This window comes from Andrena cerasifolii, chromosome 12 (genome assembly GCF_050908995.1).
Source record: "Andrena cerasifolii isolate SP2316 chromosome 12, iyAndCera1_principal, whole genome shotgun sequence".
Classification (NCBI taxonomy): domain Eukaryota; kingdom Metazoa; phylum Arthropoda; class Insecta; order Hymenoptera; family Andrenidae; genus Andrena; species Andrena cerasifolii.
Genome location: NC_135129.1, coordinates 2,136,262 through 2,164,192, shown reverse-complemented (window position 1 = coordinate 2,164,192; position 27,931 = coordinate 2,136,262). Strand labels below are relative to the sequence as shown.

The 27,931-nt window shown below is 36.7% G+C and overlaps 1 protein-coding gene across 13 annotated transcripts in view; it reads right to left on the bottom strand.

Annotated features, from left to right (window-relative positions):
- The window catches only part of Liprin-gamma (liprin protein kazrin), a 280,018-nt gene that overhangs the window by 148,078 nt on the left and 104,009 nt on the right, over positions 1-27,931 (bottom strand). The window contains exon 1 of one of the 13 annotated variants that reach the window (XM_076824648.1): positions 15,714-15,838. The exons of 11 other annotated variants lie outside the window; for them this stretch is intronic. In XM_076824648.1, the coding sequence (XP_076680763.1) occupies positions 15,714-15,768 (55 nt within the window). In that variant the 5' untranslated portion in view covers positions 15,769-15,838. Of the gene's footprint in view, positions 1-15,713; positions 15,839-27,931 lie in introns of those variants that run through there. One more of the 13 variants, XM_076824644.1, reaches the window with a different exon arrangement.

Sequence of the window (27,931 nt, the reverse complement as noted above, 5' to 3'; positions counted from 1 at the left end):
TCAAGCGAAGTCACATTCACGATGCCCAAGAGTCCGCCGCGGCTGGAACTCGGTCACTGGGAAACGAAATAAAGAACAGTGATTCTTCTATGTACCCTCACACGTGTTCCCGAACTCCATCCGCTGCTCTACCGTGTCTTCGCCTCTTCAAACTTTTACCTCAGTCCCCTCCGTGATACTTCCAACCAACCCATTGTGGACCGATGTCCTCAGAGTGGCTGGACATTGATTTTCTTGCAGTGTGTTCGGTTTACTTTATTCACGTATAATTGTATAGGTTTTGTATTGAAAGAAGAACAGTGCAGTTATTCTTGCTAAGTTTCTTTTGATTCAATTTGACTCTGATGGAATAAAATCGGTAAATGATTAAAAGAAAATCATGGCGTTAATAATAGGGCTGAGACGAATATTAGAATAATCTAAGTATTCGAATATTAGGATATTTGAATACTTAGATTATTCGAATATCCGAATATTCGAATACCAGAGAATTCGAATACTCCTAATTATTCAAATACCAGAGAATTCGAATTTGAGCTTCGAACATTCGAATACTACTGATTATTCGAATATTCGAAGAAATTATTCGTATTCGAAATTATTTGAATTATTCGAAATTATTTGAATTATTCGAAATTATTTGAATTATTCGAAATTATTTGAATTATTCGAAATTATTTGAATTATTCGAAATTATTTGAATTATTCGAAATTATTTGAATTATTCGAAATTATTTGAATTCTTCGAAATTATTTGAATTATTCGAGATTATTTGAATTATTCGAGATTATTTGAATTATTCGAAATTATTTGAATTATTCGAAATTATTTGAATTATTCGAGATTATTTGAATTATTCGAGATTATTAGAATTATTTGAAATTATTTGAATTATTTGAATTATTTGAAATTATTTGAATTATTCGAAATTATTTGAATTATTCGAAATTATTTGAATTATTCGAAATTATTTGAATTATTCGAAATTATTCGAATCATTCTAACTATTCGAAAAAATGATTACAGCTCTAGTTAATAACTTCAGCTCGAATTCTTTAGTTCCTTCCGTCCTTCTTTTTCTTCTTCTTCTTCTTCTTCTTCTTAAGATTTCCCCTCTTTCTCTCCCCAATCCTTTCATTTTCATGTTACTGTAGCCTCTTGCTAATCTCCCTTCTACTCGTGTCCTCCTTTCCCCTTGCTCTACCACTGTATCCCGTTTCCCTGCCGGCCACGTCTCTCTTTCACCGTTCCCTTTTCTTCTGGTTGCCCTTTTCTTTCTCCCTCGACCTGATTCGAGGCTATAATATCGCTTGTTCGCTCCCGTTCACCCGGCCCACTTTCCAACCCAGCGAAACAACGACGTTGCAGTGCTGATAGAGGATCGTGGCGACACAGGCTAAACCGAATCCTTCCCCACGGATGTGTCGCAGAGAGACGCGGTCGTATTGATTGCGAGGAGAGAACGATAGCATCCGGGACAAACAGACGCATAAACATTATTTCCTTTAAGCGTTAATCCATTCCACAGGGAGGGCGAGCAACGTTTTGCGCGGCGTCCAACACGAAATGAGAATTAGCGATATGAAATGACATTCATTCGCGATGGTAATGAGAGGAAGATGAATAAAATATGAACTCGTTTAAAATAACAGGACCTCCGGAACGATAACACTCTGCAGTCAATTATGAATGGCTGATAATGAAACCAGACCAGCTGTCGGAGTAACATTAATATTTTAACTTCAGATTAATTTAACCGTGTAGGAAAACTGCCATTGATTTATCAAACGAATGTTACCGGCCGGTAGACAAAGCGACGAGAATCGAGCAAATTGGAAATGGAAAAAGCCTCAAGGACAACGTTCGAAATTTCATTTCAAAGATAGTAATATAATATTGGGTTGGCCAAGAAGTTTTCAGTTGCTAATAAAAGAAAGTGGTATATACCGAAACTGTTCGTATATAATTTACCTTAAGAATTATTTGTATATGGTATATCATCGGGATACAGTGCAGCGTAATAAAGACGATTAATAATAAGAATAATAATAGTAAATATAAAATGTGTGTTCCCTATTAACCCCTAAACGCTTCGACCGATCTGGACCAAATTTTGCACAGTTACTCTCCAGAACCCTGCGGAAAATATAGGCTACCATGAAACCTCCACACCCCACCCCCTCGCCCTGATTCCACCCCTTGACACTTTGTGATAATTTAAGTTCAGTGCATTATTATGTAAGCAAGAATTGCGTAATGACGTATATGTAACCAAGCATTGTGTAATAATTACCTAATGAAGGCACTAGTTAATTTTAAAATACAAAATTATTTTCACAATGCCTCCACAACGGTTTTAAATATAAGAAGCCCGGGTAGTTTAAGGGTGCATCTGGTATAATCCCTTCGAACATTTAGGATTTTTTTAAAGAAATCTGTAACACGTGGCATACGAAGACTTTTTTATATTGATTTATACATATTTTAGGATAATAAAAAAATTTTGTTTCGTTTTTCCTCCGATGTTATCTTTAATAAATAGCTATAACTCTGACGGTGATAAAGAAACAGTGTACATGATATTTTAAGATAGGCTCATCTGAAATCAAAAATCCAAAGTTTTACTTAAAATATGTAAGTACGGTTATCGTATTACCAATCGTTACAGCAAAATAATGAACATTCGACGATTGATAGGTAGGGGGAGTCCGGGAGAGTTGAACCACCTATTACTTCAAGGTCCATGAAATCTAGGGTTTGAGATGCATCGATTTTATATTTATGTCACAGTAAACCCTTGTTATAAGACTGTAATTTGAGGGTTATATCATTTCAATAAGTTAATAAATGTAAGCACTAAATTAAATTTTATAAAATGTGAGATTTGGCTCGTCTCTCCCCGAGCGCTGGGAGATATGATCCACCATGTGGGGAGATGTGACCATACTCTAGTAACTCGGGAACAAATGAAAAAGACAACAATTTGCTTTAGTTTATAATAAGTAGCCACACACTTTAGACATTACAATAATTATGTTATATACTTTAATTAAGCTTTTACTTTGTATTTCATTTTGAACACAAAGAAATACGTTTCCCTGACTCTCAGTTAAAGCGGACTAACTACCGATCGTCATTTTGTTACGACATGGTAACGGTAAAGAATTCGCAATATGGCTTGACAACCGCCCGCCTGCCGCAAAATTTAAAACAGATATTTGAAGCGGCCCAACTCTCCCTTATGGTCAAGTCTCCCGGACTCCCCCTACATGTTTTAATCAAACTGCCCCGAAACCGGTAATTTTTGGTTAAAAAATGCTGAATAAAATAAAACCGAGTGGACCATATCTTACGAAAGCTGGTAATACGAAAGCGAGTTCATTTACGAAAAGAATCCCAAAAAAAATTTGAAATCCATCAATTAGTTATTATGTTTTCATGTACACCGTGTTTTCATCACCGTCAAAGTCACAGCTATTTATTCAAAATTAGGTACATCGAGAAAAAAACAATACAATTTTTTTATCAACTTAATATCTATAAATCCATTCCCAAAAAACTTTTTACCCTATGTGTTACAGTGTTCTTTAAAAAAAATCCTACATTTTTTAAGGGATTACACGAGAACGCAGCCTTAAACCTACGTTGCTAAATTACTCCGTGAGTGACTTTGTGACTAAACGTTCGTAAAAAATACGACTTTAAAATGAAACAGCAATATTTCCGTAAAAATATTTTTTTATTCAAGTAGGATCATAAATTTCCACCTTCGGGCTTAAGGGATCGGAAAACAATATAAAAAAAATGAAATGTTTCTTATTCGGCACAACAGGGGCACATGTTTATGTTACGAGCCCGACATATTGGTTTCTTGCATTTCGTGCTAAAGTTGGTTGTCACTTCCCTTAAGTGCATGATATTTTTTTTTTATGATTTCTAGGAATTTCTAGTTCAGTAATCTGGAGTTAAAAAATACGAGAAAACATTCTAGCCAATCCAACACATTTTCCAAAACATCGCCCGATTGCAAGCCACCGATTTAATTGGACCGCGCGAAGAATCGCTGTGCGATGCTGCATTTCTCAACCGCGAATACTACCGAACGTCGCACTCAACATAAAACCCATCCGCCACCACCCCGCGCTGTATTTATTCGTATTCGCCGTGCCTTGCGAAAATATAAATTACCGCCGAGCCGGTGGACGAAAAATCGACGCGTCTCGCAGCGGATATCGCTACAGAGAGGGAATATTAAATGAGAAATGTCGTCCCGCTACTATTAACTCGCATCCCGTTCGCCCATCCACTTGTGCCCCCCATTCAAACGACTACGTGCCGCTGGCAACGGGAACCGAGCCGAGGTTACGGTGCTACGGGTTCGCCGGCGAATTTCTCGCCGAACAAATCGGCGGTGACGCGAATCGCGGCGCGGAGACACAGCAGCGATAACGATCCGACAACAAAGGGGAAGAAGAATCGCGCACGGCGAACGCACTCGCGGCGAATCTGTATGAATGCGACCGACCGAGTCGTCCTCAGTCGCAGCGACATAATGCGAGCCTCTACGAACCATCGCGTGGCGCATGTGAGAGAGAAAAAAAGCATAGAAATATCTCTAAACAATCAGCCGTGCGTACAGTCGCTCTTATCGCTGTGCTGAAACTTTTACAAAATTTCTATGGGCACACTGCGTATTCCAACGAAAAGCAAGCACACCTCGGCTTTCGATGATTAACGCTCGGTTGACGAATGCGGGGTCCATTTTGACCCATCAGAAATTTTGGCTTGGCGCATGCGAAATAAATTGGCGATTGCAGATGGCGTGACAGTTCCTTTGTTTATGGTGGGGATGCAATAACTGTTGTGCCGGTGATTATGAAAGTGGCGTAAGTAAAATAAAAACGGAAATTGAGATTTGTCTTATTTTCTGTTATATTGATTTAAGGTGAATGTCACAATTTCTGCTCATATCCCCATTTCTGCTCATTTCGTATTTTTCTTATTATTATGTGCGTTAAAAAATAATTCTAAATTATTTAAACATTTACGCGAGAGTTGCACGAGCATACGGACATTTAGAGCATTATATATTTAATTACTAATTATTAATAGTTAAACATCTTGAAATATCTTTCTTAAATAGGTTTTGAATTTATTATTAATGAATTAAACAATTACTCTGAAAATTTTTATCACAAACAATTTTTTTTACACCTTCTTTATGACGAGTTACCTCTTAAATCAGCAGAAATTGGAACAATCACCTTATATTTCAATATTATGAACGAATTGTTGCAAAATAGTCGTAAGCAATGACACGATAGTGTCACTTTCATAATGAGCCGCGAAAGTTTCACGTTCATTTCGAGAGTGGTGCGAGTCATTTGTTCTCTGTAAGTAATTTGTGAGAAAGGACGTAATTAGGTAATTACATATTTTTGTATTATGTATTAACCTTAGATGTGGGGTAAGAAAGGAAAAAAAGACAGAAAACGCGAAATATATTTAATTATGCTGAAGGTTTGAAAAAAATTCGGAGAAATAGTGGTAAAGAAAACCTTACCGAAAATTGTGAAATCGTTAGTGGCAAAGTATTTGAAAATAAAAATTGTTTTTGAATTTATTAAGGGCGCATAGTGCTTTCTTTGCCCGAAAATTAAGCATTCTTTATGAATTTTTTTCTATATGAAAATGAAGAGCTAGAAAGATGGGAATGGTTGCAAATGAAAGATCACTGTTTGAAGGTATTAAAAGAATTTTATTTAAAAAAAGCACCCTCCCTCCCCTCGCTGTAGTCGCTTAAAGTTGCTCCCTCGCGGAGTGAATAGAATCGAGGTGCCATAAATTGTAATGTCATGATTTGTTTTTATCATTCAGATAAGCACAGAAGGCGGAATTTATGGCACCGCAATTTCTACTCACTCCGCGAGGGATCAACTTTGAGCGACTGCAGTGAGGGGAGAGCAAAAATTACGCGAAAATTACTGCAAAAATTACGCGAAAAAATCAGGATTTCAACTTTAAATAGCCGCCATTTTGTTTTAACTTAATATTTCGGAAAATTCTCTCCGTCAACCTGAGGATACATTAATATACTAACGAAATCTTTCTTGTTGTTTAATTTTAGATAATCTGGTTCCGAATGGCAATGCTCACCGTAAAACCAAATTTTTAAAAATGCTTCTTGGATGTCGCTCTTAATTTTATTATAAACGTAAATATTTTTCCACGAAAAAATTACCAAATGTTCTTTAAATGTTGCTCTTTTAAACGCAAAAAGTTTTATAAAAATATACGCTTCCACTTCTTCAAAAAAAATTCACAAACATTCGCCTCTTTTCGGCCGCCTGACCAGGCATAACCCCTTAAATTAATTCACTGGTGCACGGAGGATGGAAATAAGCTAACGTTTCGATAACAAATGAGCTGGTCACAGCAATCTCGGAGTGCAATCTCATGTAATCGTTCCGCTCCGAGACAACGGCCACGAGGATACGTTCGAGGCACCACTGCGGCCAAGAAGAGACTGGCTCGATGACTAAAATGTCTTCCCATGGAGCGGAATGGAGTGATGCGCCAACGATAACAATGAATTAACATTGCGCTCGCTAAATGCACCGACGGGCTCTCCGGATCGGAGGCGGTGATCTCAGATCGCAATTTCGGCCAGGGTGCATCGCGGCGCGCGTTCTTCGGTCTGAAACGATCTGCTGCTAATCGCGGGGCATCGATGCTGAAGACGCTTCGCGGAAGGAATGGGGTTGCGCGTGGCGTCGAGGGGGATTCAACGTTCGCACGGACAGAAGGCAATTTCCACGAGATGCTGGTGTATACCTACTCCACGAGCGCACATGACGTTCCATGTAACTGAGCTAGGTCGTGTGTGTCTTTCAGAACTCTGATGATCGCAGCGAGAAAACTGTCGCAAGGTGTAATTCAATGGTTTCAGTTGGTCCATTTTCTTACGCTACTGTTGCGCACGTATGCGTTTCGTTGTAATTTGTCGGAGAGTGTAAGGGAATTTTTACGAAGGAAATTTCTATTTCTACAGTGTAGCTGCAGCCTGTTATGTTCATAGCACACAGACGCACAAAAGGTAGTGAAGATACGCTGTGGAATTATAGGGAGAATAACATTTCGTTCTACTTTACGACTTCTTTCTCAGTCTTTGATGGTTTCAAAGGCACAATCTGGGGCAATTACGCGGGGCAATCTCTGCAATGCAATTTGGAGGAAAGTAATTCTCCTCGAAACGCGCGTTTTTCGTACGCGAATTGTTCAAGAAAGTGGTCTCCAGCTTCCGAAGTATTAAAGTGACTAGGCAGTCGAAAAATCGATTTATTGTATCGCACGTTCCGAAAGTACTGTCTTTTCTGAATAAAATGCCGGTTGGTTTATAGTAAAATTCATAAAATTCTTGATTTGCCAGCTAAAAAGGTCAAGCGGTAACTTATAGCGTCGTCTTTACCTAGAAACTTTAAACGCGTTTTTCTCGAATCTTTTTTTATTTTGGTTTTGCCGTATTGGTAATGAACGGAGGTTCAGAGCGACTTGAAAAAATTACAGGATGTGTAAAACATATTCTATTCCACGTGGAACCTCTGATATAGTCCCTAAAAATTCGAGATTTTGATAAAAAAAATTAAAGTCATCGGTTTTTAGTAGCGTACAAACATGGACGATTTTTTTCGGAAAATCGCCGTTTTTCAGCCACCAATTGCATAGTTTTGATTTAATTTTTGTTTTTATAGGTTCCACTGGGAGCTATGAATCCAATAAACAAGAATCACACCTTTGAAATCGGAATACGTCACATTTTAAGACCAATATTAAGGCAAAACCGCAGAAAAACGTTAAAATGTTTATCAGTCTGCAGCGCCATTTTTAACGCACATATATATTTCATACCAATTATTTTCCAATCTGTATGGTAGTAATAAACATTGGGTAAAAGGATACATCTGGATTTGCTTTCATTTTTTTACAAATAAATAAAGGACAGAGTCTCTTTCTCACGAAAAGGACTACCTAGTCCCCTTAAGATCCTCCGGTCAAAACGCTCGAGAAATCGGTGATATTTGTGAATTTTTTACAGGGAGAGGTTATAAGTAAATACAGTGCCATTAAATATTGATCATTCAATATCACCAATTACTTTGTTCATATACCCAGTTTTATAACAACTGTGCTATCATTTTGTCCCACTATATTTTCTTAATATTTCTGTTCTTTTTAATAAAAATGAATCCGTTGTTAAGATTTAAGTTCATTTAATTTATATGTGTTAATACATGCAGTCTGACAAATGTATATAACAACAATTTAATTTGTAATGTTTAATACACAGAAATTAAGAAATTCTTAAGGTGTGCTGTCTTTTTGTCCCGGGGTGTAATTCCTCGCACAATTCGAGCGCTGGAACAATATTTCCCCACAATTACGGCAAATCCTAATTTTCCTAAGAGATCAATTTGTGATCCCAACTCACAAATCTCACGTTCGCTCCAGCAAATCAACTATCGATCAAGCACATTTCACTCCCACGAACAATTAAATCCAACCCTAAAAGACAACGCCGTAAAAATACCTCCAATATATCTTCGACCGCGAATTCTTTCAAATCCATCCGCCGGTACTCGCTCAAACTTTTATACCCCCATTACGAGGCTTACGAAGCACCTCCAGAATGAAACTACAAAGTCCCTCGACTTTATCTCGCTCGAGTTACGAATCTCCCCCTTCGGCCCTATACATATTTCATTTAATCGCTTCTTTAATTGGGTTTATCTGAGCGGTCACGACAGCCGAGGAACCGAGCTGAGGAGGACTCGCTCATTACTGCGACCCGGCGAGAGCTGAACGATTTTACAACGTTCGTTTCGGAGTAAGCTAACAGAGGCCCGCTATTTTTCTGTCATCTCGCGGCACTGTACAGCTGTTCCAAGAAGATTTCTACCTTGAAGTGGACCGTGAATAATGCCGTTCCACTGAGATGCATGCCTCTCCATACCGCGGCGTGAAAACGCACCGGGGCGTAACCGAATCTCCGCGCCGGTTCCGATGAGATTGCGCCGGGATATCGTTGCGGTTTTCATTGATAGAAAGAAACGCTTCATCGGGGCTCGCAGTTGCGAGCACGTCGGCGGCCGAAAAGAAGATAATATTCGAAGAAGTAATTACAGCAACGTTGTTCTCGAGTGATTTCGCAGGAAATTGTTTAGGACGCATTCGTTAGAATTTATCGTCTAATAAATAACAAACATCGCGTGGTGGTTTATCAGATATGCCTTGGTTCCGTTTCGATAATGCGGGCTGACGTTTGTATCGATGCAGCTAAATACTGTGAAACGGAATATAAATATTGCTCGCTCGTAAGATACACTCCGGTCACAAATAAATCCGCCCAGTATTTGTCCCAGAGCACGAGACTGCAAACAGGCTTACATCGCGCCAATATTTGCGCTGGGGAAATACGAGGCACGGCCCTGTCACCGTGCGCCTAGAATGTTGTTCGTCCTTTATTTGGAAAGATTCGGTGCATGTATTACGTTGCTGCTCAGATTTGCTCTACTTGTCGCGTCTAATACGTGTATTATTAATTTGCTGGGCGAGTGGCTGGAAATATTTGTTTTATCACTCTCGAATTTACGTGGCATGCACAAATTCATCGATGAAATTATCCGTGTTCAAGTTACAAGGAACACTATTCAATTGATGATGGAATGGCGCAGATTTTTTTATATAAATCGAAAGTATATGCCACAAGGGCCACAAAAATGTTAACTAAAGATACTCCCAAAAGCTAGTCTGATCTTGAAAAATTGGCGAAGGTGGAACCGGGGAAAGAAAAAAAATGAGGGAAAGAGAACGATAAACCCGTGTGTTTAAATTTAATTATCTCTGTTATATGAAAATACATTATAGTAAATGACTGATAATAGATTGATGGATAGTAATTAGAAAAAATTAATGATAATACTAATGAAATCACAACAGTGGGTAATATTAACCATTACATTTATGATAATCTTGTCGACAAAAAGGTTTAAAAAGTGACTGAAGCAATAATAAATTTCGCAATGACTGCAACGAGCGAACACTGTTTCTTTCATACCGTGATCAACGAGACAGTCTAAACGTGTCACTGACATCATTAGTATTATCATTTATTATCATTAATTTTTTTAAAATTATTATCTATCATTAATGAATTCTCATTCATTTACTATAATGTATCTTAATATATAAAGCAGAAAGCTTCTAATATGTTTGTGTGTTTGTCTGTTGCCTAATAACTTTCGACCGATAATCTCTGGGATCACAAAATGTGCCTCAGCTCATTATGCTTGACTAATCCAGATGAATGTGACTACATAAAAAGAAAACTAAAAAATTTTTTTTTTTTATAAAATCAGAATCTAAATTTCGGACGAAGCCGAGTATTAAAGCTAGTTTTCATATAATAGAGATATTTAAATTTGAACACACAGATTTGTCATTCTCTTTCCCTCATCTTTCTTTTTTCCCCGGTTCCACCTTTGCCGATTTTTCAAGGTCAGACCAGCTGTTGGGAGCATCTTTGATTTACATTTTCGTGACCTTTGTGATATATACTTTCGATCTATATAAAGAAATCTGCGTGATTCCATCATCAATTGAATAGTGTTCCTTATTAGAGTAAGCAGGCCAGTAGATGGACGAATCGTTGGTTAATCGTTAATATTGAAAGAACCAGAGTTTTAATCTATATTATTGTTTTTTTATTTTGTAGAAAAAAAGGTTTGTAGTTTTATAAAACATTAATATATTTATTGAAAATTTTTTTTATGCGGAAAAGTATTTATATGTACGGTCTTACGCCAGTATGCGCTAGTCGCTCGATTCTTACAAGGGAACATCCCGAACCCGGAGATTTAAAAAATTCTGAGAGTTCGTGAATATGTAGGGAATTTTCTCCCGATTATCGCGCAATTTTTGTTTGCTGCACAAATTCACTCTAAAGGGGTGTAATTGACCCCTGAAAATCCGGTTATTTTCCGATTTTCTGTTATAACTCGCGAACTGTAAAATAATTTTTTTTTACCAAATGCTAGATCTAATTAAAAGAAGTAACTTTTGTCTTGAAACTTTTTTTCTATTTCTTACAGTTCGGGAGTTATAACACAAAATCGGAAAATAGCCGAATTTTCCGGGGTTAATTTCACCCCCTTCTAGTGAATTTGGGCGGCAAACAAAAATTGCGTTGTAATCAGGAGGAAATCCCCTACATTTTCACAAAGTTTCAGAATCTTTTGAATTTTCGGGTTCGGGATCTTCCCTTGTTAGGAGCCTCAGCGTATTCGTGCCTTCAAGTAAATAAAAAACGTACTTGGATGAACTGGAAAGAGGTATGTAATAGATGATTGTATTGAAATATTAAGAATTTATAAATAAACGCGTAAACAAAGAAAAATAAAACGATAGAACTTATAAAAATTACTGTCCATGTACTGGTATGGATTTTCCAACCAAAACCCAGTAGATGGACAGAATAGAATTGAACCTTTTTACAAAATTGCGTTTTTCTTTTTAATTTGCAGATAGTTGAAATTCTACTTGAAGGATAGTGGCGTTTGTAACTCAAAATTGCAGGTGTTCTGTTCCCCAACTTTCGTATTATAATTTCCTTACAAATTAATGGTGTTTACAGAAAATTCTTGTTGGTTCTGGTGCTTCACCTATCCTACTATGGAATTGTGTTGAAAAAATTCTGTGTATTTAACATTCAAAAAATGACTTTTTTCCTCTATTCAAACCACTGTGCGACGTCTAGCCAGACACCCGTCCATCTATTGGTTCTAAACTGTCCATCTACTAGCCCTATAGTCCATCTACTGGTGATACGGGCTATCAGTAGAATTTTCATCATTTTATGCTTAAATACATTAATTTTTTTACTTACACTAATTTTTTCTTTAAATTTATACATTTTTACCTGCAAAGCTTTTGATTTTTTTCCAATACAACAGATATTTCTAAGAAACACTTTGATGTAAACATCGGAATCCGCTAAACCGTCCATCTACTGGCCTGCTTACCCTATTTCGGTCAAGATAGTGAGTTACACGTTTTTGTAATAAATGAATTTTGCAATTATATGATCCTAGTGCTAGTATTTAATAAGAGAGGTACAGAGTGTGCAATAAATATTTGCAGTACTGTACTTGGCTTTTGGAGGGAGTGCTTTATAATAATAATAATAATAATAAGTTTATTTGTACTACAGGCTCACAGCCTATTACAAAGGAGATTGTTTGGTTTTCACATCTGCATCCTTACTTTTATCTGTTTTACAATGTACTTAAGCCTCATACCCATACTTTATATATTATTTATACTCTTATAACCAGTAGGAAAAAAACAAACCTAAACCTAAACCTATTTATACTCTCATTACATTTCAATTAGCGCAAGTTTTCTTATTTTTATGACTGACTGTACAAAATAAAACATATTCTTTGCTTCCTCGATATTCCCAATATTTAATACTTCAGGGAACTCTTTTTCCCTAACTTTTTGAGTGCTTCATAAGCATATCGATAATAATTAGTAATGACATTACTGCACTTGGAATAATATCGAAACGATATGATCAAATTGGAAATATGTAAGGTGAATCCGGGTCTGTCGGTGTGCCTAACATAAAATGGCTATTAAAACTGACATTGGTATTATTTATTTATCAGAATAAGCCTAATCTGTTCAGAACTGTATGCTGATTCAGAGAAACTGGTCGATACTTGCTTCAAGACGGTATTTACTAAAAATCGGGCTGAAGACTGAAATCATGACATTTGGCCATTTCTGTCGAGGTGTCGGGAGAAATGGGCCTCGTCGTTCGGAGAGATGGCTCGCGCCTTTAGGAGAGATTGCCCACAGAAAATTAAAGAAATGAAGACATTTCGGGAATAAAGCTACCTAATTAGGCGCAAATTAGAAATACTATAGAACTGTTACAAATTTCAGAATATGCAGGGGTCGGGTAAATTAAAAAATCGATTGCAATTCTCGATCATTCAGATCAAGCGGATCATTACTCGTCAATGCATTGCTTCATCTTCGAATCTCAGAGCCGACAATGCTCTTTGAGGATTCGAAACGCGTGTAATTAACCGTGAATAAATTACACAAGTTTACAGAATACCCTGGCTTATCTTAATATGCTTGGTCGTCCTGTGCACAAAGGATTCAACTGAGATCAAAATTTGCATGTTACGCATAACACAGGCGAAGCTTTATTTATTATCAGCAACTCTCCTTCAGGTTGCTCGCAATAAAATTTAACCAATTTAGACGACTTTGAAGTAACATATGTATATTATCTCTGTTTTATGTTGCATTGGCTAATTCACAGGAGTTCCATGTTCAGGCCCTGGCTACCCCAAAGAAGGGGCTTTGTAAAAAGAAAAGAAAACTGGATTTTATTCTTCAAATAAATTCTTATAATCGCCTAACGAGTTTTATTGAAATTGCATTAAATAAATTTTTCTGAAAAATATTTGTATCCCTTCAACTCAGCTCTCACCAGGATTAAATCCTGGGTGCACCACTGTATTCAACTACTGTAACGTAGGAATCACAAACCTTTATTTCCCACTAAAATATTGAAATTGAGTCATTTTAATCCAAAATCAGGTCACAAATCCCCATTCCTTCTTTACCATGCATTATTTTAACTGAAACTCCTTCAAATCTTTAAATAACTAATAACCGTCAATAGGAGATAGTAATAAACCTTTCTTAATTTATTTGTGATAATTAAATAAACTGAGTTTTATTTTTGTGTGCTCGTTTCTTGTAAATATTCGATATTGGGTCAGTTTCACCCAAATTTACTTGACCCTTAACTGGTATACTGTTTTTGGCAAACGTGGCTGGTATACTGGGGTCGTGGCAGACCCCAAATAAAAAAGCACACAGAAATTTGTAAAGTCGACCCTGAATCAACCTCTACGAATATTTTGTTCTTACGTAATCTGTAAAATAATAGAAACCTAGAAAGTTAAACTATTATTATAAAATTAATTAGAAAAACAGTTTACAAGCTTAGGCAACCAAAAATTTTGCAGCGAACTTTGCGTGCCTGGGGTCACGAGCGACCCCAAGGTACCAGTTAAGGGTTAAGTATCCGTGTAACTTCACAAATTCCGGTTCATTTATGTACGATCTCCTAAAAATTTCGGTTACCTGCAGAGGGTTAAGGAAATCTTCTTTCGCGAGGCAAACGCAAATAGCTCGCGCTCTGCCACTGCGCCCTATCCAACCTATGATTATCCTGGGACGATTTTACACCACGATGAAGATTCTCATTCATGATATACAACTCCAACCGGTTTGTTCGATACGCGGGTACAAGCACGCCCACGTTTGCACTTCGTGCCCGGTGATATGGACAAGTTACACGGTGAAATAAGGAAACGCAATAGCGCAGTTTGTTTGCGAAGCTCGAACGAGAAACCCTGATGAAAGCCACGAAGAGAAACTGCTGGGAGACTCCTCGACGAGGAAACGTTATGTACGTCTGAAATCGCACCACCGTGGAACGTCGATTCAAAAAGCATTTCATTACACTAGAACTTATTCGCTGGTCGGTTGACCAGGGACACTTTTTCCTCGATGCTGCGCACTTGTCGCACACAGTAGTGACGGAAATAGTTTAAACTGTGATAACAAGAATAAGATATTTATTTAATGATTAAAATTGATACCCCATAGCTTGGGTGTTGCCAGAATAGTTCACTGATATTGGCATAATAATTACAGCTGGCTAATTTAGCTATTAATTTAATTACACTGGTGTGTAAAAATATGGATTTTAAATTTTCTTCTCGCCACCACTGTATGGGAATTTTGGAATGGGAAATATTATGGCAAAGTAATTGATAATTCAGTGATTACTTGAGGTTTTACGCGTTTTCAGAGTATAATAATAGTGGTGCGCAATATTAATGTAAAGTTCAGGTAAGTTTTCCTATATGCGACTGGACGTCAAGAATTTCGAAGTCGATTTCCTCGAAAACGAAGCGCAATATCAAAAAATTGTATTCCTTTTTCTCGACTTATTTACTCGTTATGAGTCGAAAAGAAAGAGTCACTTTTTTCGATATCGCGCTTCATTTTCGAGAAAATCGACTTTGAAATTCTTGGCGTTGCGTCGAGTCGCGTATAGGGGAACCAGCCTTTACAGTGCAAAGTGTTAACATTTCGACTACAATCATCCTACGTAAAAACTCCACCCTCCAGTTCTCCCTCGAAGTACACTCGCTACTAAAATAACTGGAGCAGGGCCACCCTCGTAATCTCACTCTAATTTGACCTTCCTAATGGCATTTAAACCGAAGCGAAACACACTGCATCCGTATGAAGGGCACACGTTCCAAGGGATTCGCGGCACGAGCAACGAGCATCCTGAATAACTCGAGGATGCAACCTTCACCTAGGAAGGCAATTCCAAAGAAGGATTCAACAAACGACCCCCCAAAGCGCAGTCAACGCCGCGATACCGTCACTCTTAATCCAGACTCCGTTAGGAAGATTAATTGAACTCCTCTGGGCCTCTCTCTCTTTTTTAAAATGCACGGTGTGCCACAGAAGAAAAAACATAGCCGCTCTAGAGCCTTCAGTGGTACAGGATTCCCTCGTCGATACGAGGTGGATAAACTCAATACGATACCCGATATGAAATTATTCCGCGACACTAGCGGATCCACGGATGCACCGATGACCATGAAGAAAGCGCACACTCGCGACCGAAGGCACTTGCAGGTATGCAAACACTGCGGAGCACACCGAACACCGGCTGGCAGAGGACTGAGGACGGAAGAAGCGAGGCTCGAGCGACGCTGTCGACCTGTCCAGGCCCTGCGTCGGGCCCCCTCCGTGGTGGGGAGGGTCCCCTCGTTTCAGGAGCCCTCGAGGTAGGGACTGGATCGGTTGCAGGGTTACCACTGGCCGCCGTCAGGCGGTGAGCAACGACTTCCCCCCACCGAGCTATTATCGCAGAGGTCGTTATCGTTATTGCCCGCCTGGTGCTCTTGATTATTTTGCACGCAGAAAGAATCGACAATAGCGCCTCGAACCAAGTGGTGGGAATTGTTCTGTGAGTGGCACTGCTGCGACGAGATTTTCGGGAGTGATGAGGAACGATTGCGGAGCATCGCTTAGAGTGCGGGGAATATTGTCATCTGGCTCTCTTGTTATTAGCATGGGGAAAATATTGTCGCAAAATTTATTTAGGACGAAACTGAGTAGCTCACTGTTTTGGTAAAGCGAGTTGGATGCGAATCATATCGCCTTGAAAATTATGCGTGCTATGCAAGGTTGAGAGAGATGCAATAAATATTTTCGGAACTTTATATGTGCTGTAGTTTTTTAATGGGGGGTAATAGAGAGTTGGTAGGGGGTTGTGGTTGAAATGTGGATATTAAAATGTTATCGGAGCACCTGTTAATATGTTCTTGCAAATTTGGCAAAATGAGTTGTGACTAATGAGTTCACGTACAAGTATTCTTAATTCGTGAGACGACCGAATTCAAGGTAGAGGTTTGTAAAAATTTCTAATAAGGTACAGCCGCGGCCTTCTCTATACAGGGCCCGAGTGCAAGAATATTTTGGAGCCCCAAATAATTCCTCAACGGTGAAAAAGTATAACATCTTTTCACAGAAGGAATCATGAAAAAAAGGATAATTATAATAATAATAAAGACAAAAATATAAAACTAAAAGAAATAAACAAATAAATATTAACATATTTAAATATATGACTTGTGTATCGCCATATCATTAATAATAATATATTATTATATTATTATATCAGAAATTATATTCTAATTACTTTTTTACAGTTCTCGCATACTAGGGTGTGTCAATTTTATCCATGTTTCAATTTTGAAAACGACTAGTGGAACAACGGTACAATTCCAAGTGTAAAATTAACCACTACCTTTAAATTTTGTGTAATACATTATTTACCTAGTTGGAATTTCATTTGAAATTATAGAAAAATACGAAAATTACTCAAATTATTTAAAAAATTTAATTATGGAGCTTATGAACCGCAATAGAAGCAAACTAGGTATCGCTTGTTTGGTGGACTTTGTTAAATAGTATTAAATTTACTACATAGATGACATATAGCTAGATCCGTTGTTAAAGTTACATATATTTCCATTTTGTAATAAATACACATTTTCATACATTTCCACGTGAATGTAATAAATACTAATTCCCACATATTTTTATTTTCATTTTCATGCTTCTATGTAAGCAAGACTCACTTTAAGCAGCATATAAATATGTAGTTTGTAGTTAAATGTTACTTAATGTTCACTCTTTTCAACTGTGATTTGAAGTAGCTAAACCTCACTCAAATCAATTTCTGAAGATAGTTTCAGATTCAAGATTAAAAACAGCATTACTTTGTCACTAGTCATTTTTAATTTTCAAAAATTTAAAATTTGCCCATAAAATTGACACACTCTACCGCATGCTATGATATGGTTACCGCCACATAACGCCAATTGTGATGTGTCCGTATTTTAATTAATTTTAATCGAATAAAAAATTTTCGTCCTCATGTTTTTTCTTTCTATTTTCTCTTTTCTTAATGTTTCTTTTTTCTTGGGCCCCTGTGCAGCCCGGGTGCCTTGCACCCCCCTGAGGCCGGCCCTGATAAGGTATATAAATTGTCGATAATTTTTCCCAGTGAAAGTATTGGAAAGTTCAACTTCTAGTAAATTAGTTTGTCATTGGAATATAATTTTTAGAAAAGTCAGCAGCTGCATTATAAAGAAAATACATTCGTAGGAACATGGACCTTATTAAAATGAGCCACGTTCCCCTCTGGCAATCTTCTCTCCTTTCGTTCACTCTGTATACATTTGTTCCTACGTCGTCATAAATTGCAAATGTGACCAAAACATTCTACTTGGTAATTTACCACCAGCTTCTCCCTGCTGTTTCTCTCACGTTCCTCGGCTTTCTGCATTTTCTACGCCCTCTGACTTCAGACAATCTGCATTATTTTAACGATGAAAGCGAAGATATAGGTAGTCTTCAATCGATTCCTTTTTGCACCAGGAATTTCAATTTGTGATATAATTTTTGGGACACTGTTATGTGGAGTCTTGGACAAATTTCAAGAACACCTAATTGACAATGAATACTAATAATACTTAAATAAATAATTCACGAATACTTTTTAAAATTGTATGAATATGTAAAACGCATTCTAATCCCCTTAAAAAGTTCCTCCTTTGAACAAATTTATTCATAAACAATGAGAAATAATTCCTAGCATCTGCCAAACATCAAAGAATGCATGAAACCAACGACTCATTCGAAAATTTCATTTTCCCAGAATGAAAGCTTGAATACTAAGAGTATATCCACTTTCGAATTTTCTCCTAATGCAATGGTAATTGAATTCATTCGCACGCCAGACTTTATCGCGGAGAATAATGCCTTGGAGATTTATGACACAAATCTTTCATCAAATATTTTCAACGGTGCAAGACTATTAATATTTCCAGGATAATTCCAGAAAGAGACACGAAGCTGAACTCTGATAAGAAAAGAACAGAGACGGTAGCTGCGTATCTCTCGATGTTATTAAAAACAATTATTCGAGGCGAGCTCCTTACAAAATTATCTATACTATCCGTCTGTCAGCTGACTAGCAATGATAAACAAAATATTCAGCCATTCATTTGATGAATATGATTCAGACAATTATCTGTTCCTTTAACTTATAAAACAGTTTCTAAAATGATTTCACCATGGAATTGCAAATAACTGTAATGTTTAATAAAATCCTACGAAGAAATCAGTGACAACTAATTACAAAAATTCATTTACTTTACTATCTGCATTTTGGGTGAAATATACTCCACTTCTTAGGTGTTCTAAGTTCATTGTTGTGTACCTCATGTAGCACAACGATAGTCAATTTTCAAATAGCTGTTTCACCCCTCAAATTAATTTTTCCCTAATTTAAACTAAAACGTAACTCCGTATTTCTATGCATACATATCTAAGCACATAAATTTGTATAAACAAACGGCCCAAGATGGTGCGCAAATAACAAAATACGTACCTCCCATCCCGACCAGTCCCTAGCGCCTAACAACACGTTTCAAGTAAAGCAAATACGACTTAGGATTAGGGAGACTATACTGCCATGTTAATTAGAAAGTGCGTATCTGCAACTTTCGCTTAAATGGAATTATTGCTGCCAGGGAGCAGAAAATACTGGCGAAAACTGAAAAATATATTGTCGAAAAGTAACCGAGAAAAGGGTTGTTTTGTCAAACTTTTTTTCAAACCAGCACCGTTTCGACAAAAATAAATAATTAATTTAGCTATGAGCGATAGCGACACTATACAGTTTAAGAATCTCCTCGAATTTTTTCTTTAAGGAATTACCATCTTGACGATATAAAAAAACATTTAAAAGAAACTAAAAAAATTACTTTTAAATTTATTTCGTGTAATATAAGAGTAGCTTAATAAATACCAAAAAGCTTTACATCGTCATATGTTGTATTTACCCACAAAAAGTCTCTAAAAATAGCTTAATTTTTGTGCCGATCAAAGTAGAACAACCCCTTAATAGGGCAGCACACGTTCCTCCCGTGCTCCGAGGTTCTCGACTTCGTTTTACCAAACAGATTGCGGATCTCCCCCCAAGCATTGTTACAACTAATTCCCACGTCAATACGATTTGCGTTATCGGCGCCGCAAGACTCCCAGCTAATTCCCAAACTGCTCGAGTCCTCTCGACCTGCTCAGCCCTCTTCAACCCTTATCTCGAGTGGAAGGCGGCGGCGGGGCGCAGTGCCAGCCGACGGCTGGTGGCTCGAGCCAATGCTTTTCCAATAAGCTTCTGAAATTCTGCGCCGCCGTCGAAAGGAGAGATTCGAAGGCCGAAAGTGAAGAATCTAGGAAGAGGCAGCGGCGAAAGGGGTTGCCGGGGAACGGCCCGAAAGGGAGAGAAAAAGGGGATGCGCAACGATGGTTTGTCTTGAATAATGCACGACGCGTATATTCTTAGTCGGACTCTTCGTGTCCTTAGACTTTCGACAACCGAAAGGAATCAGCTTTCGCGAATTCCTTATCCCTCCCGTTGTCTAGCCCACCCCCCACCCCCTGGCCGCCGTCAGCTGTCACGGGGGAAAGGCGAAAGACGGTTCCCTTTAATGAAATTTTTTCGTCACAGCCACGACTTCGATTCTAGCCGAATTCGTGACCTATATCGAGACTGCTGATCCACCTTCATAAAGGGCGTTTAATTAAGGGCGCAGTAACCAATTCGAAGCAGGGGCGATGCTTAACTGAATGCACACCTGTAAATTGCATCCGTGGAAACTGCTGAGCCGTTATTGCTTCCTCGCGGTTAGATCGATCTCGCTTTAATCGCGCTGATCCGTGTCGTTAATGGCTCTCGAATGCCGAAGGAAAACCGCCCGGGTGTATTCAGGCACGCGGAGGCGTCTTGACTCGCGAACCAAATGGGAGAGAATTCTAGTTAGCGAGATTTTAATTTTAGGTCAACCTCGGAGCGGGTGCAGTTTATTTGGAGATTGAAAGCTGGAGGGGCAGGTACTGGAGTTGCTCTCTTCTAGTTATAAAAATAGGTTCGTAAGTGGAGGTAATTCGAATTTGAACTACCCACCCTTCTATCGAGCAGTTTGGGTGAAATTTCTTGCTTTTGATAGGTTAACGAATTTAATACAGTTAAGTTATCTCGACAGAATTTGGAGGAAATGGAAGGAAATTTTAAGTACCTTAAGGGGTTATGCCTGGTCAGGCGGCCGAAAAGAGGCGAATATTTGTGAATTTTTTTTGAAGAAGCGGAAGCGTATATTTTTACAGAACTTTTTGCGTTTCAAAGAGCAACATTTAAAGAACATTTGGTAATTTTTTCGTAGAAAAATATTTACGTTTATAATAAAATAAAAGGCGACATCCAAGAAGCATTTTTAAAAATTTGGTTTTGCGGTGAGCAGTGCCATTCGTAACCAGATTATCTAAAATTAAAAAATAAAAAAGATTTCGTTAGTATATTAATGTATCCTCAGGTTGACGGGGAGAACTTTCCGAAATATTAAGTTAAAACAAAATGGCAGATATTTAAATTTGAAATCCTGATTTTCTCGCGTGATTTTTGCACGAAAAAATCAGGATTTCAGCTTTAAATAGCCGTCATTTTGTTTTAACTTAATATTTCGGAAAATTCTCTCCGTCAACCTGAGGATACATTAATATACTAACGAAATCTTTTTTGTTTTTTGATTTTAGATAATCTGGTTCCGAATGGCAATGCTCACCGCAAAAACAAATTTTTAAAAATGCTTCTTGGATGTCGCTTGTTATTTTATTATAAACGTAAATATTTTTCTATGAAAAAATTACCAAATGTTCTTTAAATGTTGCTCTTTTAAACGCAAAAAGTTCTGTAAATATATACGCTTCCGCTTCTTCAAAAAAATATCATAAATATTCGCCTCTTTTCGTCCGCCTGACTAGGTATAACCCCTTAAAAGAGTTTGCACCTTGGTAATTCTTTGTGAATTTTTTTTACAAAAACGGTTCGACAAATTAATTTCAGGTTTGGCAGGCTGTTTTATTTTACCTTATACTATTGTTCTGAATTTTTGTGTGACAGTGAACAAAAAACATGGCAGATACAAAAAGAGGGTTGAATAATAATCGGGTGGTCTTGGCGTTGACGAAAAGTACTGTAAAGTTTATCCGAAACACTAAAAAGTAAAGAGATTCTTAATCTATATGACTGTGGCTATCGGTGGTAGTAGATTTATTAATAAATATAAAAAAATGTTAAAATGGCAGCCTTTTGGAGAAGGCGAAGCGTCCTGATTTGAGTCTGAACCAAGTTTTGCCGCAAAATCGGGGAAAGTTCTTTAAATGAAAAAGGAACGGTAACAGATACGGCAATAAATCTACTACCACCGATAGCCACATTCATATAGTTTAAAAATCTCTTTTCTTTTTTGTGTTTTGGATAAACTTTACAGTACTTTTTGTTAACGCCAGGACCACCCGATTATTTTTCAACGCTCTTTTTATATCTGCCATATTTTTTTTTTCACTGTCACACAAAAATTCAGAACAATAGTTCAAGATACAATAAAACGGCCTGCCAAACCTCGAATTAATTTGTCGAACCGTTTTTGCAGAAAAAATTCACAAAGAATTACCTATTTTTCGGCCCAACAAGGCGCAAACCCCTCTTAATTTCATGTGGCCCTAATTATGCAGAAAGCCACCAACCCTCAATGATCTGAAACCGAGTAAATTTAGCTGGAAGATATTAATTGTTAAAGAAAAGTAGCTTAATCTCTATTCGGTACATTTATTTTATTTCTTCTTATTGTTTTACAGTATTTTCCTTTTACAGTGTTATTTTAAATTTTCTGTAGCTTTGGTTTTTTAAGCCTAAAATGGAACTACGGTTTGGTAGTTTTAGTAATAATTGTGTAATGTAAGAGTTGTTCTATAGGTTGGTAATTTTTTGCAAAATTATAGGATCCATACTTCGTTTAACTAAATTTTTGTCATTTTCAGATTTGGTAGCTTTCTGCATAACTACTTAGGCCATGTGGTCTTCCGATCGTGTGAACTTTATTTCAAGAGGCAGCAGTACTGGAATTTCTTTCTTCCACTTATAAAGAAAGTTCGGCAACTCAAAAATTAAAAAAATTGAAACTTTGCAAAAATGTAGCTCAACTAATGATAATAACGTAACTATTTTTTTGATTCAGCAATAAAACGGTTGTAAGGGTGCAAACACATCGTCAAAGAAATTCTGAGTTTTCACATTAACGCCAAATATCTGCGAAACCATAAAAGATATAAAAAAAAGTTCAATTCAAATCTTTACGACTTTCGAAACTCTACAATATGGCGATAAAGAATTGTCGAAAAAAGGGTGGCGGGGATGAATTTTGAAAACAGTATTTCTCGCAAATTCTTTATCGCCGCTTTATAGGACATAAAAAACCACAGAACTTTGAATTTAACTTCTTTGTGATATCTTTTACAGTTTCGTAGATATTCACGATAATTTGAAAACTCACCATTTCTTCGAGGGAGTATTTTCACCCTTAGGGCCTTTTTATTACTGAATCAAAAAATAGTTACGTCAATAGTATCGCTTCAGTTACATTTCTGCAAAGTTTCAAATTTTTTGAAGTTTTTAATTGCCAAATTTCCCCTGTTGGAAAAACAGTTTCGGAAATCGAGATAATTCGACCAAATGTGAAATATTCTTCTGTTGGCCAGGTTGTATGAAAATTCTTGCTTTTAATAGGTTGGCAGATTTAAAATTGTAACGCTATCTTGGCACCGTTTCCGGCACATGGAGCATTTTTCATCTATAACATTCTCTCGATGCGAGACAAGGGGCAATAAAGTTTATGAGGTGTATTTAGTAGGATAATAAATATCGACATAGGAGAGGAACAACACACCAGCCAACCGATGGCTTTGCGAATTTAAGTGCCCCGGTATTTATGTACCCACAAATTACACAGGACACTGTGAAACGTTCGGGGCCTCCTACACATAAATCGATCTTGATCGTTCTCCGCAGAGAAGTTGTAAATTCGAAGCGTATTATCGACTAATCGTTCCTCCAGGATCGCAGCCACTCTTTTCGTTATGCTAATAAGGAATTAATTTTAAACAGTCGCAATTGATTTTTTGTATTTTACAAGGATGGTGGTATTAGTCTGTAATTCGTCAACAAAGACTTTTAACGAACATACTGTAGATTGTAGAATGTAAGTGTTACAAGTGTTTCGATTAAGTAACCACAGTTTTCTGTCAGAAAATTGAATAACTGTGTCGCATGTTTCTAGATTTTTGTGTAATAGACAGCAAGTGTTTAAATAAATGAACAATTAATGTTCATTTAAATGTTTTTCAGGTGTTTACTCAATATTGTTTGAATATTCAAGTCACGTTTTTTAAATATTTAATTTATATTTCCTGAATATTTATTTTACAATTCTGAATATTTATATCACATTTTCATGATACACTTTACATTTTTTAAACATTAATTTTACATTTCCTGAATATTTTTTTAATATTTTACAATTCTGTGTATTTATTTTGCATTTCCTGAATCTTTGCTTTACATTTTCAAATATTTCTTTTATATCCCATGAATATTTAGTTCATATTTTCTAAACATTTATTTCACATTTTCTGTATATGTATATAATATATGGATCCACCAGTTTTTCATAGCATAAAGTGTGACTAAAAAAATGTTTTTCTAATATTTGAAAAAAAAAATATTTAACCAATACTTTGTGCTACTAGGAAAAGATGCTGTAACTTTGTTCAAAATTTTCGACTGACATTATTAAAAAATTCTGTTACACAAATTAATCAAAGTATGCTTGGGTTTGAAAGTGGTTTGATTAGATTTCTTATTCCTCATAAACATCATTAAACATCAAATCTACTTAGAATTAATTTCTCAATAAAACCTACAGAATTGTACCACTTGTATCTTTAATAATAGTTAAGAGTCATATTAAATGTCCCAAATACGCCAATATCAATAATAAATAAATTATCAAGCATTTATCATTTATATTTAAATGTAAATTATTATAAAGACCTCCGTGTGGTAAATTTGCTACTCCCAGAGAAGATCCGCTTCTTCCGCCTTTTAGAATATTCCCCCTCAGCGTGATAAATACAACAACTAATCCTCTTAAACTTTTCAGGTCTCACTTTCGTATATAAATCAGGGGACAGCGTTTAATCTCGTCGTAAGTTCTAAAGGAACTTTCAAAGAGAGCGTGTCCTAAGAAAATTCGCCATTATTAAGCCATAGTTTGAATCCCAACTTCTGCAAAACTAATTCCAATATATTTCCCCCAAAAAGCTCTCTTCAAATATTTCTCAAACCCACAAAAAGACAAAATACAGTGTTCACTTTTGATGTGTGAAAAAATGATTTATCTGCTTCTCTCCTACAGCAGCTCAAAAATAATTCAGTTCCCTAACTTTTATACAAAAAAAAGAAACTACTCCCCAATCCGCCGTGCAAATGTGTCCCTTTTGCTTGGCCAAATTTGTATGTCGTTCACCTACGTTTTATAAGCATCGTATGAAGCGGAATGCCCTTCGTTTTCGAGGACAGTTGCACTGTTCGCCAAGTCATTTTCAGCGTGCAGGTGTTCCTCGGCCCGAAACGAGGGTTCACGGCGGTTTTTCACGAATCTTGAACGAGAGACCCACGTGGCCTGCGTATCGGGCTTATGGTGGCCCCTGAAGGCAGCAGGTGGTGCCTATAGGTTCACCTGGACCTTTCGGATTTGAGGCGTTTCCGAGTTCATAAATAACCAACTTCCCCCATGGCCTTCTCCTGCACGAGTCCTTTTTCCCTGAATCTCGTCCACGAGCCGAGCCAACGTTTCGCCCACCCGTTAACTGGCGACTTTATTTTTCCGAAATTGTTACACAATTCTATAGATTTTAGTTGTTCTCCAATGGATTTAATCGCGGTAGGCACCACGGCAGCTTATGGATTAATCAGGTATTTTCGTGTATCAGCTCCAAAAGTAGCTAACTGATATTTACGATTTTTTAAAAAAAAAAACAAAAAAATTTAATTTTAGTTAGTACCTAAAAATTTTTAATTTTAGTTTGTACCTAAAATTTTAATTTTAGTTTGTACCTAAAATTTTAATTTTAGTTTGTACCTAAAATTTTAATTTTAGTTAGTACCTAAAATTTTTTAATTTTAGTTTGTATCTAAAATTTTAATTTCAGTTTGTACCTAAAATTTTAATTTTAGTTTGTACCTAAAATTTTAATTTTAGTTTGTACCTAAAATTTTAATTTTAGTTAGTACTTAAAAATTTTTAATTTTAGTTAGTACTTAAAATTTTTTAATTTTAGTTTGTACCTAAAATTTTAATTTTAGTTTTTATTTATAATACTTTTTTATTGGTATAAAGTAAAATCTAAGGAAAAAGTTACTTTTTCTTTCGAAGGCTACAGATTCTTCAATTTTTCATTTTATTCTTTAAATTAGGTTTAATGTAAACTATCTAACTTTAAGAGATTTTTCTTTCTTTGCGATCAGATAACTGTTATAGGGCGCTACACTTGACGCTACCAAGAGTTACATCGTCGAAGAGTTTAACAAGATTCCACAATAATTAATAAATAATAAGAAGAATCGACATAAAAAAAAAATTCTGCAAGTTTAAAGATGCCTCCTCCTATCCCAAAAGAGTTTAATCCAATATTAACAATAGTTTTTAAAAAAAAAAAATCATAAATATCAGTTACTTTTGGGGCTGTTACACGAGAATCCACCCTTAATGTCGCTAATCCCCGAAGGAGTGCAATGAGAATTAACGACTCTCGAAGGCACTCTCGACTTCGAGGGACACTGTTTCGCCACTATCTCTCCTTTCCTTCGTTTCGAATTGAATCCTGACTGGAGCCCTAGCCTTTTTATTGAATCTTTATATAGTAAGACTGCGATGTGCTCGATCCTCCGACGAAAAGGAATATCTCTGTAGTTCGAAGCACAGTAACCCTCGCGTATTTTTAAACATCCCCCCCTCAGAGTCATCACAGGAAAATGCAAAGAATTCCACCGTTTCAAATGATTCCAAACGTGAAGTGAAACTCCGGCTCCCGTGCTTTCTTCCAGAAGCTTTCCTTTTCGACGCAGCCACGCGCACACCCGACCCCTCGTTTTCAGTTTTAAAGGAATCCATCGCTTTCTCGCGCCACGGGTGCTTCCCGATCGTTTCATTATAAAACGACGATTCATTTACCACGGATGCAGGGTGCGTCTCCAAGTTCAACACCCCCCAAACGATATGTGCTCTATATACATTCAATGCTGCCAGAAATACCAGTTCTTGGCAAATGGTAGCTTTGTATTCTATGATCAATGTGGCTGGTATAAATGCTCGGGTTATCTCGAGTGGAAATCAAGTGCAAGTGATATCTCGATGAAACTCGAAGAAGAGTGATGTCCCGCGATGTTTATCGCTGGTGGAACTTTTATTCGAAGGAAAAACGCGTCGGAATGGAAATATTAGGTTGTTGCAAAAATAAATGCGGTTTTTAACTTTTTTTAAACGACTTTACTTTAGCTTCACTCCTCTGCTCGTTTGGTCCGAATCTTGTAACTCAATTTTGACCCACTTCCACAAATCTAATCGACTTGAAATTGTGACAAAAAGTCGCTGCGTTGCTTATAGTAGCATCGTCATTTCCCTAAATATACAATTAATCGAGAAATCATCCTTTACGTACAAATAGTTCTATTTTTTTTAAAATTTTTTAGTTGAAAAACTCAAACACTAAAAAGTAAATAATAAACAAAAATTTAAGTTAAATGACTTAATTTAATTTGATAAAAAATGCACTAAAAAATAATTATTTTATTGTACTACAATTATTACGATTGTGATATGTCACTTCAATTGTAGTACAAGAAAATAATTATTTTTTAGTATTTAGTGCATTTTTGATTAAATAAAATCGTCTAACTTAAAAAAAATTGTAAAATTTTTCCAAAATTAGCATGAAAGGTTACAGTAACAGAAACCGCAATTATTTTTGCAAACCTAATAGAATAAAAGAAGAGCTGAAATTATAGAGAATATTAGCTACTACTTTCCTACAATTCAATATCGCAATTTCAATAGTTTTCTCAACACTTTTCATGGTTCTACCAGAAATCTGAATTTCCACTGCACCACGGAGCGCGTTAAGCAACTTTCTCACGAATTGATACCTGAACACCTACAAATCAAAAGTTTGAAAACAATAGGTATTCTTAAACGACTTCAGCAAAGCCTGCAAAAGTTCCGCCCACCACAC